The following is a 14139-nucleotide window of genomic DNA, read 5'->3' on the forward strand; positions in this document are numbered from 1 at the left end:
TAACATAAGTCGGTTCTGACCCGCGGTGGTAGCATGCTAAGCTAACGTCTTCAACAGGTGCTACCAAACAACAATACAACTGCAAGTGAAGCTCAATTTCTGAACAATAAATTGGGCGAAAGTTTAAGTGGTTTAAAAAGTAACTTACGTGAAGTTGAATATGTGGTCAAGTCGGACTCCTGAAAACCCAATTAAAGTCCCGTGGACGCGGGGGTGGGGGGCTTCTCGTCAGGGTCCACGGAGAGCAGGTCCAGATCTGGGGGTCGGAGGGAAGCGGACAGTGGGCGCCGCGCGCTCCTCACTCATTCCTGAAAGCCCGCCGCCACTGACCCACCCCGAGAGGTTAAAAATAAAATCCAGAGCACGGCGCGCGTGGAGCGGACACATTCCTGGCAATAGCTGGCGACTGTAGATGGCAGGGGCACTTGGGGGTGAACTCCCACCACTCACCCCCCGCCCCACACCTAATCGCGCGCGCACATTCATGCGCACGACAGCGGCAAGAACGCACTGAAGTGTCACCTCCACTGCCGCCGATTCTATTTTCTGAAGACCTGAGACGTTGTTGGCTGAATAACGGCACCTGTCAGACAACTGTGAGGGCTCGGAAGCTACTAACTTTCTCAAAGTTGGAATTTATTATTATTTTTTAATTTTACAAATAAGAGTAAATAAAGTGTTTTTGCTTTAATTGATCTCTATTAAAAATAAGAATCACTTTAATTTACCACTGTCCCTCATTTATTCTTCATTAACTTTCATGACGAGTACTGGCGATCATGTACTTTAGAAGCAGTGTTTCACAAGTTTCGTGATATTAATCGAGCAACTTTCCTTTCCTTTTAAAGTGAGAATCACTGACATGAGACCTTCCGAGAATGTAATCTTAGGCTACGTTTTTGTCTTATTTTGTACAGCAACTTCCTGTCAACCTTTTTTGCTGAGCTTGATGTTTGGCGTGTAAAGCGTCTGGGTTCACCGTAATAAATACGTGGAAATAAACGGAAATATAAGTGGATATAGTGGTTTAATATGAACGTATTTCCACATTTATTTTACTAATTTATGTCTACTTTATTTTATATACATTTCTGCTTGTAATTATTATCTACAAAGAAGCGTTTTGGGAAATTTCAATGAATTAAAAATGAAATATAACTTTTAACAAATCAATAAAGTAAATGTTTGGATGACTTCGACTGTATTTTCATTTCATATAATCACTATTAATTTTATAATAAAATGAAAGTTAATGATTGGACACATTATGAACTTTAATTTGTATTCTTGACAGCTTTTTTTTTAATTAAAAATGCTCTTTTCCTTGAAGTTCCTGCCTTCACTTTTACACTTGAGTTCCATCACAGAAGCTGCCTAAAAAAATTTTCTTTTGAAGAAAGAATAACTTCAAACTGGCCAAAACAAATGACAAGGTCTTTCTTAACTCCACGCACAGAGATCCGCACTTTATTTTGGGTGATGTGTTTATGTATTTGAGGCAAACAAATGCTCTTTACAACAAACAGTCCAGGCACTTGTCAGCCAAGCTCACCGTCTGTTCGGTTGCCAGTTGAAGCCAGTGGAAAGCCTGAGGAGTGCTGACCTCTTCAGTGCTGTAACCCAAATACTTGACATTTGATGATGGATGACCATGAATAAAAGATGAAAAGACTGTGTGATTTTTATCTACCAAAAATATAAAAAGTATAAAGCAGGTTTTATAGCAAAATACAATAATAAAAAACATAAATAACCGGAATATAAAAACAGAAATGCATTTGAAAAAACATACTGCATAAAAACCTTCATACGAGAAAACAAAAATATTCTTTGGCTGTAGCAAAAACTTAAAACATAGCAGTAAATGTAGAAAATATGGCTTATCATGTGACTTCATGACACAAACATGACACCAAATGGAAACACTGCATGAATGAAATGACATTCACCATCAAAAAACACAATAAATACAAAGAATAAAAAGACCTTCAACAGGTTGGTAACTCAACCTTGTGTCTGTTAGCCTGCAACAAAGCGTTTTCCCTTCACCTACCGAGTCGCGGTCGGGTTCCAGATTACACACGAGCCTACTTTTATTTAAATCACCCCTGCATCTACCACATAGCTTACATGCCTCCGCTGCTTTTTTAGGTGCTGCTGAAGGGCAGTGAAGAGGTTAAGACGTGCAGTGCAGGGGTCATCTGAAGCACACAAGCCAAGACAGTGGAGTGTACAGTGGAGCTTAGAAAAGTAACCGCTTAACTTCAGTGTTCGGATAAAAATGACCCAATCAGCTGGATGAAAAATCGTCTCACTAACCGATAGCTGCCCTTGTGTTCTCGCTCGTGTGTCTCTTTAAAAAGCAGAGTTCGTGCAATTTTGTTCAACTAAATATTTACCTGTACAAAAGCGTCATCGTAAAAAGGCACTTCATTATCCAAGACGGAACCTTTGGTTTCATTCCTTCACATTACTGCATTAAAATAATGTCTTACAGTTAAATAGTGGTCTTGAAGGTGTAAAAAAAAACAACAAAAAAAAACAAGTGCAACTTTGAGAAGAGAACGGTGCCACAGGTCTAAGTGCTCACGGTTGAGTCGAGATACGAGTTCAGATGGCTGATGACAGATGTGTGCTGCCTGGAGACCGTGTTTAACAGGTGAGGGGGGATCGAGGGAAGACCCAGGTCGATCTAGAGTGGACAGTGAGGGTCGGAGTTTAAATGAGAACTACGTAGGAACACAATACAGAGGTGAGCGGAATCACCTGCAGAAGGGCGACGACTCGGGTCACTTCCTTTCCTCGTCGTGTGACCGGCTGCAGGAGCCAGCAGCTGGGCAGCATCTCTCCCCGGACAGCGCCGAAGCGAGGGGGAGGCAGAGTCTCCTCGCACACAGACTGCATGGCCAAAACACAAAGCCCTCCCTGCAACCACAGAGGAGTAAATTCTAGCATCACTCTCATCAGTCAAGCAAGAAGCAGATGGTTGGATCATGAACACACCCCATTGTTCCGAAGTCAATGTTTTGAAGCAACTTTTACTCCACAAGAAACATCTATTTCTGTCAACAAAAAGAGATAAATGTGGCCTGGAAAACATGTTGCTTGTTGATGACATCACATTGTGGCTTGGTAGAATTCAATGCAGTAGAGTGGACAAAGACAGTAGTTGTGATTTGGATGTTTCAAGACTGAGCTGAGAGGGTTGATACCAAAAGCAGGGTCATTGGTTCCAGTTCTACAGTCACCATGGAGGAAGAGGAAACACGAAAAGTCCTGTCATATGCCCGTCTACAAATAAGGGCAGTCCACAAATTACCGGCTAAAATCATCCTGTTAAAAAAATGCTGCATCAATTCATAAAAAAAAATCATTCAAAATGCTGACCTCAATGTGATCACACTGCTCTGATGAAATAACTTTAATATATATATTTTTTATTTTAATAACTTTATTTTATTTAAAATTGTATTTAATATAACATTTAGGGATCTTCAATAATGTTGCATATTTAAAGATAAAAAGCAAAAAACCTATTGGTGTTATATTACTCAAGAGTTTGGACAGATCTCTCAGACTAGCCTTAAACATTAATATAAATATCTATTGAATGACTTTTTATAATGCAGTTAAGTCATGTTTGTAGTAATCTGTCATTTAAGTTATTCAAAATATGGATGTGATCATTTCTGAAACATCCTCAGTATAACTGCATGTTTTATCCACATGTTTCATTGCTTCAGGGTTTAAAAAGCAAGTTTATGACTCAGTTCCAAAACAAAAACAAAGAAAGTCACGCCAACACGAGCATGCGACGCTTTCATAACGCAGCAAAGGTAAGAAATGAAGAGAGTGTGAACATCAGAACCTGCAGCTGCACTCACCTGCTTGGCTGCTTTACTGATGCAGCAGAAGTCCCGCGGCTGCTTCAGGTGGCAGGAGGATGGATCGGTTAGCATGTACACTGGACACAAAAAAAAAATATGATGCGGATGATAATTTTTCATGAACTACAAATGTGGACACTGATGCATTAGCTAATTTGAATATATATATATATATATATATATATATATATATATATATATATACACACTGACTACAACAGGAATTTCTAAGAGTCACACCACGAAAAAAGAGACCTAAGGAAGATGAATGGGACTATACACTTCTGTGCATCTCAAGTGCCTCCCAACACAAGCCTCTCAGAAAAACTGTGATCTGTGTTTATAATCCCAGATAATCAGCTTCTTTTTCTCTCCCAAAAAGAGGAAGCAGGAGACGAGGGTCGGCGCTCACCCAGCTGAGTGCTGTCATCCAGTGGTCGAGTCCAGACGGAGCTGACGGACGGGTGGTACAAGTGTGCCTTGGACGGCTGGCTGATGACCCTCCACAGACTCTCCAGAGGGCGCTCCAGCTCAGCTGCAGCCAGGAAGCTGAGGACCGAAGGGTTAGGGGAGGGTTTGTAGAACGAGTGGACACCCCGCTCTTCCCCCTGATACCTGGGAAAAGACAGGCATTAATCCATGTTTGCATCCAGAAGAAAGAAAAGCCCAGAGATGAGCTGACCCCCAGCCTGCTGCGGCCTTGCCCATCAGCAGACGGCTGAGCCCTCCAGTGGCTGCATGTCGCACCTGCAGACAGAAGGCACCTTGTTTTGTTACTTCATTTTAAGAAGTCACGTCAGCACGTTTCATGTAAAGGTTCATTTTACCTCTGCAAAGATTCGGTCAAGCAGACCGCAGGTCACGTCTTGGAATCTTGGGCATATGGAAGAGGTGGATCCAAGGGAAATGTTTGGCCTCAGATCTGGAGAGACGATAAATGTAAAACTTCATTTACTGTTGTTTCCTAGACCATAAAGACATGATTTTACCCTGGGCAGACAGCCTTGTTGGCTGCCCCTTTCCACACGGTGAAGGACATGTGCTGACCTCACGCTCTTCTTCCTGGAACCCCACGGCCTGAATCCCGACATGACATTATTAAGGCTAAGGTGGATGAAGATAATCTGCACATGGATTGTGTTCTACTCCAAACCTGTCCTGGTCTTCTGCCACGCTGGACGGTGTTGCCGCTGTTGTACCCAGATGTCGGTCCAGATGAAAGGCTTATGCTAGATCCTGTGCACAAGGTGCTACTGCTGTTTCTGGTCCGAAGCTTGGGTTCATCCTGCCCACACACAGAGGAGGGAGGTGACTTAGGATGACTTCCACGGCAATATGGTCTCAACTTTTTCACAAAAAACAAACATGGAACTGGTGTTTCGCTTAGCACCACCTGGGCTGCGGATCAAATCTGGCCCATCATTCTATATGGCCAATGAGGTGGCTCAAGTCAAGATTAATGTTCATGTTTATACATACAAAAAGGAAGAGGTATTCTGTGTCATGAATGTTTGGTGAGGTAAGAAAAAGCCAAGGACACTCTTTCGTAACTAGACAGACTAGTCTCACAATCAGACTCCAATTTCAAGTCAAAGAAGAGGCCATTTCAGCATTTTTTTCAGGCCTGCTACTTACATAGCATTTTATATTTTGTCCACCACCTGGGGCTGTATATTTCTGCTGTTGTTTATAAATATGGATTCCAGAAGACAGACTATGGAGTCCCACAACTACACAGGCAAAACATGCAAGTCATTTTATCAACTTATTGAGGAATATTTTTGCAAACAGTGCATTTTTAGGGCTTTAATGTGAAAAGATGTGAGATGCTGTCTCAAGACAAAGTGCATTCGGCTCATAAGTCCGACGCGAACACAAGCGAGTCAGGTTTTGGCCGCTGACTTGATCCCAGCTGGAGAGCTGCACCTTGTCTACTGTGAGCAGCGTGGATAAATCAAGACGCTCTGTATTACACAGCTTGTTTCCGCCATTTCCTCACTCTCGATGTCGGACCCCGTTTTCAAAACTAGTTTTGAAAATCGTTTTTAAGCTGGCGCACCACTGACCTGTCCACAGTGCAGACAGCACCACTGAACCTTATAGACCGGTGCAGCTTATGTATGAACAAGATTTTCCTTCTTAAATTTAGTGGGTGCAGCTAATATTCCGGTGCACTCTATAGCCCGGAAATTACGGTACCTAAATCTTGATTAGTACAGTGGTGCCTCAGTTCTCGACCACAGTCCGTTCCAGATGGCCGTTCAAGAAGCGATTTGTTCGAAATCTGAATCGATTTTCCACATAACAATGAATGGAAAAAGAAATAATGCGTTCCAAGCCTTAAAATAGTCTTTTGTAGGAGTGAATGTAGAGTGTCTGCTGCAGGTGGCTGTTCCTCTATGTGTGTGGCCGCTGCATGTGGGAGGGGTTGCCGAGTGAGTGACGTCTCTCCAGAAGTGAAGAGGTGCCCGGTGCGTGTCCAGCTCTGAATGTGCGCTTCTGTGCAGTTTGGCTGTGACAAAGTCATAAACCAAGTCACGCTCTGTCCCAGACTCGCCTCATCCCTGTCCCAGCTCCAGCCCACAACAGGACATCAAACCCTGGAGTGCGCGCTCTCCAGCGTCAGAGGTGTCGAGAGCGAGTAACAAAGCGCGTCGTGGGTCAGCTGATCGGTCCGTGCGTGTTATGTTTTTTCCAGCTTATTTTGGGAGCCTTCGAGTTCTGGATTCACATTCGAACCAAAAAAATCTAGAAATTTTTGTTCGAATTCCGATTTTTTTTAATTCTGAGATGTTCGAAAACCGAGGCACCATTGTACTTGCAACATTTACAAGGATCCAGCATCATTTTCTTCAGTGTAAAGAAAGAAAGAACATTCTGAAATGATACATGCTGCTTTCACTCATGACACACAATCTCACCCTGAGTTCCTGATGTGAAGCCTGCTGCAGAAGCCTTTTCTTGTCCTGCTCTGTTCTTTCTCGCAGTCGTTCCCGTGCTCTTGCGATCTCAGTCCGGGCCTCCTCCCGTGCACGGCCGTAATCCAGCAGTAGTTGCTCGATGGCAGAAGGATGCGGACCCTCTGCTCTACTGCAGCCAGGCAACCTACGAAAACATAGACATTTCAAGTCACAATCAGCTCTTCGCATGCTTCCATTAACCCCCCTTCTTGGGTCTCACCTGATGTTATCTGGAACCTTTTCGGAGTGCGGATCAGAAATGTTCACAGAGGAAGAAGAAGTCAAGCGAGAGTGAAGTCTGGGACTCAGACTTCGAGCTCTCCTGGATGTCTGTAGACGATGCTCCCTCTCCTGCCTCAACCCTTCAATGCTCCTGCGGTGTCTGAGAAACAGCACAAAGAGGAGACATGGAACTTGACCAAGGAGGGAAATATAATTAAAGGAGCCCCAAAACAAGTGAACAAAAAAAATGATACAAATTTTGCAGGTAAGGACAACAACAAGTGTAATTGCACCATGACCTTGTAAACGTAAGATAATGCAATTGTATATTATTTCATGATGTATTTAATGTAAATATTAATATAATCTTTAATATAAAACATCAAACCTGTACATTTGATAAAACTGTTTAAATAAAAATAATTGCAGACATCAGTGTCAGATAAAACTTGGGGCGTGACAGAGACTCTCTAATAGCTTGTTGTTATACAGTACGAGAATAAAGAGTCATACCTGTCGTACAGATGCTGTCTGATAGGACAATGTGGTTGAGACTCCTCCCTCAACCCTGCGTCCTTCTTCAACAAACCAGCCGGTGCTGTCTGCTCCGTGGTGAGCGGCTCCATGCAGACCGTGGCCATCACCTGCCGTCGTTCCTGCCGCAGCCTCTCGATCATGGGGGAGCACTGCCGAGCCCCTGATTCAGTCGACTCCTCACAACTCAAGCTGTGCCTGAGCTGCCCATTTGGGATTCCTGACCAGTTCTTGAACTTGTTGTGCATGGGCAGATCTTGTGGGAGCGCGCGACTGCTGGGATACATCCACGCGCTGAGAGGTTGGGCGTTCACTAGGACATCTGTGTTGCACTCACTAGGAGCCAGAGACACTGCATCATCCTCTTGAGGCAGAAGAACAGACAAGTCGAGGTCTTTATAAAAGGCAATGCTTGGTTCGGTTCCTTTGAATCCACCCAGTGATGAAGGACGACTACCACAGCACTCTTTAGGGCTCAGATAACTAACTTCACTGTCAAGGGGTTTCGGGTCAATTTCAAGGGAAGAAATATCCCATTCCTCTTTGGACGACTGGTCAAACGGCAGCGCTTGTTGGCACCGCTGAATCAGTTGCGCCTGACTTCCACTTCCTTTCTGACAGGTGTTGGAGTGGTTTGCTCTCGTCTTTGCGCCAACAGTGACGATCGGAGAAGAGGCCCGGTCCATATACTGAGCATCTCTGCTTGAAGACTGGGCAGGGCTTCCCAGGTCTGTGCTGTCAGACACACTTAAGGTCCTCAGTTCCTCAGGCGAGATTCTCAGAGGACCTAGACGAGGAGCGGACCTCGCACGTCCTTGGCAGTTCGCCCCAGAAACCACAGCTGGCGTTTGAGTAGAGGAGTTCAGCCCGACCTCTCTCTGGCTCTTAGATGTCACTGCGTGGCGGCCAGTTTGGTTTTGCGTCCCGGTTAAAACCTCCGCCCCGACGACTTTGACTGTCACGTTGACCTCATGGGTTCTGGGACAAGCGGAGCAGACTCTCCGATTGCTTGAATCTAACCTGGACATTTGACCGAAAGAGTTCTGTCTCTTCGTCCCTGGTACATGAACATTGGTGCAGGCTCCCCCAGCCCTCATTCCCTGAACATCTCCAAGCAGGTCAGAGGTGCTGTCGATTAGCCTTGAGAGGTGGACAGACATGCTCTCCATACTCGCCCAAGTTGGGCATTCCTCAATAGGCACCTTTTTAGTTGCAGCTCCATCAGTCGCGCTTCTTTTATGACGTAAATAACTTTCAGTTGGACCTCTGCCACACTCCTTAGTCCTCCTGATGACCTTTGCCTTATTTGACTCCGTCTCTGAAGAGTATAGAAACACGATTTCATCCACTTGACTACAGCTGGGGCTCGATCCAGTCGCGACAGTGTGGGCCTTCGTCTTGTCACCTGGAGAAGCTTCAGGTTTATGAGCAAACTCTTTCTTAACTTGACAATCCTCAAAGCTGCTCAGAGTACTGGAAAGCCTCTTGTTCTGGGCGTAGGTGCTGAGGTGCGATAAGAAAGGGGAGTTCTGTCCGTTCAAGCCGTCGTCAACGCTGCTGCATCTCATTATACGCTTCTCTGCGCTGTTCAAAAGCACAGATTTACAGGAGAGGTCAGCGGCGCTTCCAAATGCCTGGGTGTTATTGCTTTGTTGGCTTGAGTCTTGTCGATGATGAACAAAAGGATTTATATCGCTCGAGGCGAAGTGCATAATTGAATCCTGTGATCCAACTGCTGTTCTACTCTTGTCTGTCTCTCTTTCCAAATCTTGCTTCAGAGCATTTGGGGCCTGTAAACAATATTTTTTTCTGCTATTCTCGCCGATACAAGCCGTGATTTTTCTGGATTTTGTTGATGCAACCGTGTCAGTGAAGCACACCTGTCTGACAGCGGGATCAGCGTTAACGTTCCTAGAGGAGGGCCGGCTGTTCTGTCGGTGCCTGGGAGTTTTCTCATCCTCATCTGATGAAGTCTCACAACAGGAAATTGATGACCTGGAAGGACGACCGTTTCCACTTCTGCGTCTGGGGCATCGGCACCTGACTATTTTAGGAGTTCCACTTGAGGGAATGGTGGTGACGTCTGATCCATGGCTACTTTTACCACCACTCCCAAGTTGACTGCAGTTCTGGTCCAATTTTGGACATAGGAGATTGGCCCATTTATCATTATTGTCCACATTTCTCTGAAGAATATTGCTGATTTGTGAGTCAGGTCCACCATTTCCTGTATCTAACTGCTCGTTCATGACTACAGGATTTTGTCCCTGCTTCAGAGATGAGTCTTCCTGAGTGCAGACCTGCTCTTTAACACCAGAAGACTCCAGAAACTCTCTGCAGCTCTTGACACCAGCACTGGACAGGTTCTGTGAGGGACTTAAAACAGGAGCCGATTCCAAGCAAGCGCTACCTTTGGTCAGAGTTAAAGGTCCTTTTTCTTGACCACCTTTGTGTGTGTTTGACAAACCAAAGTGGGTCCAAGTTGTCAGCAGCTTGTTTTTACCTAATGAGCCAAGTCCACTAACACCAGTGAGATCAGGGTCGCCTGTTGGCAGGTTGTCCGTCCGTCTATGTTCACTGCATTCGCGGCAGAAAGGGCAGGTGGATGATTGGAAAGGCCTGTGACCGCCGTTCCTTTCATCAGCGCTGCCAGTGTCAGACAGTCTGACGTGCTCTTTCACCACTTCAGAGATCCTCAAGTCAATGGCGCTGCAAATTGCTTCTGACTGCGAGATGTGACGCGGCCAGTGTTTGGTGTCACAACTCTCGAGCCAAACCCCTTTGATTTTCTCTGCTTTTGTCGCAACAATATGTTCATGAACTTTGCTTCCTTGTTTGCAGCATGGAAAACCGTCTTCAGAGCCAGGCAATTTGTTAGAAACCGCACCACATTTCAGGCCTATAGGATCAGAGCCTGGCAAGACCACAGAAGCTAAGGAGTCATTTCTGTCTTCAATCACCTCAGGAGTCTGGTCGCGCTCAGGGCTGCTTGCATGGAGCCAGAGTCTGTTGCGTGCGCCAGCTGGTGTCGAACAATGGGTCACAATGTCTCTTTTAGGAATCCTCACATCGGCCATGAGAGCCTGCTGCTTCTCCTCGATGCTTTCGGAGTCCACAATCCCAGGTGGAAGAGTGAAACAGCACATCCCATTCTCATCTAATGTTTCATCACGAGACAGAGAAATGTCATCTGGTAGCTCAAACTGATCGACATCTTCAGCGGAATCATCTGGATTGTGATCATCGGTGGGGAGCTTCATGCAGCATCCTGAATCATATATGAGCTCTGAACTATTTGTGCAAGAGTGTGCTGCTGAGCAAATGCTGCTCTCCACGGGAAGCTTGCCTATTTCCTCCTCTGGAGATTGTGATGTGTTCCTCACTATGGTGGGTCTTTCATGAGGAGACTCGTACCTCACAACTGGGAATTTTGCCTCCCCCGCTGAAGAATGGTCGTCAGTTTCCAGTAGAGATTCCCCCAGAGTTGTTGATGGTCCTTTTGCTTTGTCACTACAGTGCACCTGAGCACTGCTTTTATTGTTTAAGGCAAGTGCAGTGGCCGGCACTGATGTCAATACTTTGCTGCTGAAAGCTACATCTCTGTGTTTCAGTTGACCCAGGGAGTCCGAGAGGCTCATTTGAGGACCGACGCCGGGATCATGAACTGTTTCTCTGTCAACATTAAGAGGATGGATGTAAATATTGGAGCAAATAGAAGAAGAATGGGTTTCTGATTTCTTTTCAGGGGTCCTAACGGTACCACTGTCAGAGTTCCTGGTCCTCAAATCCAAAGCACCACGATCCCCTTTCTGATGTGGTGACACCCGAGGGCTCTCTTGAACCAACAAAGGATGCAAGGCTTTGCTCAGCTTCTTCATCGAAGTGCACTTTTGACGACTCACAACCGTTAAGGAGTCTTTAGACATGTTACTGTCCTCACTCTCCGACCCACAACCTCGAGCGTCCTCTGTGGACTTGAGCTGGTCCGCCAGGGCGGCTGCATAAGCCGAAGACAAAGAATCCAGAGAGAAAAGACTATCACAGTCAGACCTTTCTTCGTCCCACTTGACCTCCTTCTCTTCCTCAACCCAACCTGTCAGTTCCGGCTGTGTCTCCACCCACCTTTTGGTTTGGCTCATGAGAGCATCGGCGCTGTGACACCTTCTCTGGCTAAAGCCCTGCAACAGACAGGTTTGGTCCAGATCATCACAGGAGACTGCAGAATTCACACCCCTTTTGCTTCCAGGCCTCTTTCTATCAAGACTCAGTCCTCGTTGTTGCCTCCAATGCACCCTTCTCATGACCCTTCCGAGAGCTTTGGGTCCACGTTCTTCATTAGAAAATGATGGCCATCGAAACCCCTCTGAAAAGATTTTCTTAGGTGTGACCAAACCAGGCAACTCTTCGGTGGTTCCTTGTCCAATAGCTAATGCATCACATGCTGTGGTGACATTCCCAGGGGAAGCGGTGTGACATACCCTCTCCTCCTTTGTAGATGACAGGAAATTCTCTTGGCCAGTTTGTTGTGTTGCTGAACTCACCGGTGAACTTGATGTAACTATATTCGACCAGTTCTTAAAAGTCAGGTCTCTGTTTGGTAGCAGGGGCTTTCTTTCAGGACACTTCGGGAGAGGAAGTGGAGTCACATCCTTGGCACACAAACGTTTCTCGTCCTGGCACGACTGCCCTGAGAAGAGGCTGCTGGAACAACTCTGAGTTCTCTCTCTTGGGAGGCACTCATCTGAGACCCAGGTCCTGCTGCAAATAGAAGTCGCTGATGGGGTGTGTTGGTTTCTCTTCACAGCATGTCTGTTGACATAAAAATGGGATGAACAACTTGAACCTTTAAAATTGATGTCGGCGTGCACTCACAAATATTTAGCCCGCAACATAACAAATCAGTCTGTGTGACAGACTTGGTCAGAAAATCATGGTCCAGTTCTACTTATTTAGCGTCTTATCAGCATGACGACCGCTCCACTCTGTAAATGGGCAGTACTCTCCCGGTATTTTGGGCAATCTAAGGACATCCTCCAGAGCCAAACAACGCTACATCACCTCTGATGCTGTTGGCTTCGTGACAGCTATGTCTGAGACACTTGAAACACAGTGATGCTTTAAGCACAAATTTGTCTCTGAGTGACTGACATATATTTCAGCCTTTACTTTGTGGTAAAGAGGGACCATCAATAGACATTTTATTTGACCTGTGACTTGGACTGTGAGGACATTATGGACCCTGAGTGATCGAGTTTGTCACAGAGTCAGACTTAATTTGTCATCTTTTGCTAAATATGGTGTCTATGAACAGGTCAAATTTTATTTAGCAGTGTTTTAAAACAATATCTGCTTTAACTTAAATGATAAAACTCTGTGGAATTTGGGAATTTTCAGATCAGATCATGGAGTGTCTGGCATGTACTCACCGGGAGACTGAGCAGTGACGTCTGGAGCGAAGATCTGACGTAAAAGAATGTCTTCGCGAAGCAAAAGAATCCCCTGCACATTTAGACCCAAACTCAGCAGAGTCCAACCCCTCTGTTCCTGAAGGCAGGGCCTTCTCCAGCCGTTGCAGCTCTCTCTTGGCTTCTAGCATGCAACGCTTGTTTGCGATTCTTTTAAGCTGGAACTGAAGCCTGCTGCGATGAATGCGGCTCGCGGCACGACAAAGGGCGTGATGCTTTATCAGCTCCTGGTTCACCACCTTCTTCCTCTCCCTGTCTAGTTGAGACGGGCAGATGCCTGTTGGCGTGTTCTGGTCAGATGAAACAAAACTGGAGAGCTGATCCAGCACTTGTGGCGAGACAAGGTCCGTTTGGACTCCCAGCTCTTGTGTAGCTCTTCGCTCCACAGTCAACAGCCGCTCTTTCTCCTGATCAATCCAAGTTTGCACTGTTGAGTAAAATGTCACACATTAGAATTACTGTGCATTGAGTCTGTAAAATAAAAAGTCATTTACAGCACCTGAAAAACAACGTTATAGCACCGAATGAGGATTAACACTGAAGTAGCTACATGAACAAAATCTAAATCTGCTAAGGAGTTATCCACATCACCGGTTTGTTGAAGTAGAAATACAATTCCTCTGACCACATATTAATGTCTTAAGACCTTTGAAAGACGATTTAAAAAGTTTCATTGATGAATTCAGTGCTGTTTAAGAATCTTTAAGGCGTCGCTGGAACCTTGTGAGCATATTTTTGCAACAGGTGTATGAGGGAGAAAGCAGCTCTTTGGAGAAAGAAATCCATGCTTACGCTCGCTGTGTTGCTGCTGAAGCAGAGCTTGCTCTCGCTCCAGCTCCTTCTCAGCCTTTCTCTGCTCACAATGCATGTCCTGAAGCAAACTCTCCACATAGCGCTGCTGCTTCTCCACACGCTGCTGGGCAGCAGTTTGGTCATTGAGGGACGTACAGTGAGGTGGTTCCCCCTGCAGCATTGTCTTCTCACCACTGTGAGGAAACAGAAAGAGGTGGCTGAAGAACATAAGATTTTAGTTGGTGGGATAGGAAGCACAGAGAGCCATAAAAAGGCTGA

The 14139-nt window shown here is 45.5% G+C and overlaps 2 protein-coding genes across 3 annotated transcripts in view; both read right to left on the reverse strand.

Moving 5' to 3' along the window:
- sptb (spectrin, beta, erythrocytic) overlaps window positions 1-420 on the reverse strand; it is a 30053-nt gene extending 29633 nt beyond the window's left edge. For both annotated transcript variants that reach the window (XM_053844583.1, XM_053844584.1), the window contains exon 1: window positions 149-420. The gene's annotated coding sequence lies outside the window, so the exon portion shown is untranslated. The remainder of the gene's footprint in view (window positions 1-148) is intronic.
- Window positions 421-1423: 1003 nt separating this feature from the next.
- stard9 (StAR-related lipid transfer (START) domain containing 9) overlaps window positions 1424-14139 on the reverse strand; it is a 29409-nt gene continuing 16693 nt past the window's right edge. Inside the window, exons 20-32 of the mRNA XM_053845773.1 lie at window positions 13861-14054; window positions 13030-13495; window positions 7583-12412; window positions 7068-7229; window positions 6809-6992; window positions 5041-5172; window positions 4877-4964; window positions 4715-4809; window positions 4570-4634; window positions 4300-4502; window positions 3885-3964; window positions 2767-2925; window positions 1424-2692 (exon numbers count right to left, since the gene is read on the reverse strand). Of these exons, the coding sequence (XP_053701748.1) occupies window positions 2579-2692; window positions 2767-2925; window positions 3885-3964; window positions 4300-4502; window positions 4570-4634; window positions 4715-4809; window positions 4877-4964; window positions 5041-5172; window positions 6809-6992; window positions 7068-7229; window positions 7583-12412; window positions 13030-13495; window positions 13861-14054 (6772 nt within the window). The 3' untranslated portion in view covers window positions 1424-2578. The remainder of the gene's footprint in view (window positions 2693-2766; window positions 2926-3884; window positions 3965-4299; window positions 4503-4569; window positions 4635-4714; window positions 4810-4876; window positions 4965-5040; window positions 5173-6808; window positions 6993-7067; window positions 7230-7582; window positions 12413-13029; window positions 13496-13860; window positions 14055-14139) is intronic.

The sequence above is a fragment of the Synchiropus splendidus genome, chromosome 16 (genome assembly GCF_027744825.2).
Source record: "Synchiropus splendidus isolate RoL2022-P1 chromosome 16, RoL_Sspl_1.0, whole genome shotgun sequence".
NCBI classification, from domain to species: domain Eukaryota; kingdom Metazoa; phylum Chordata; class Actinopteri; order Syngnathiformes; family Callionymidae; genus Synchiropus; species Synchiropus splendidus.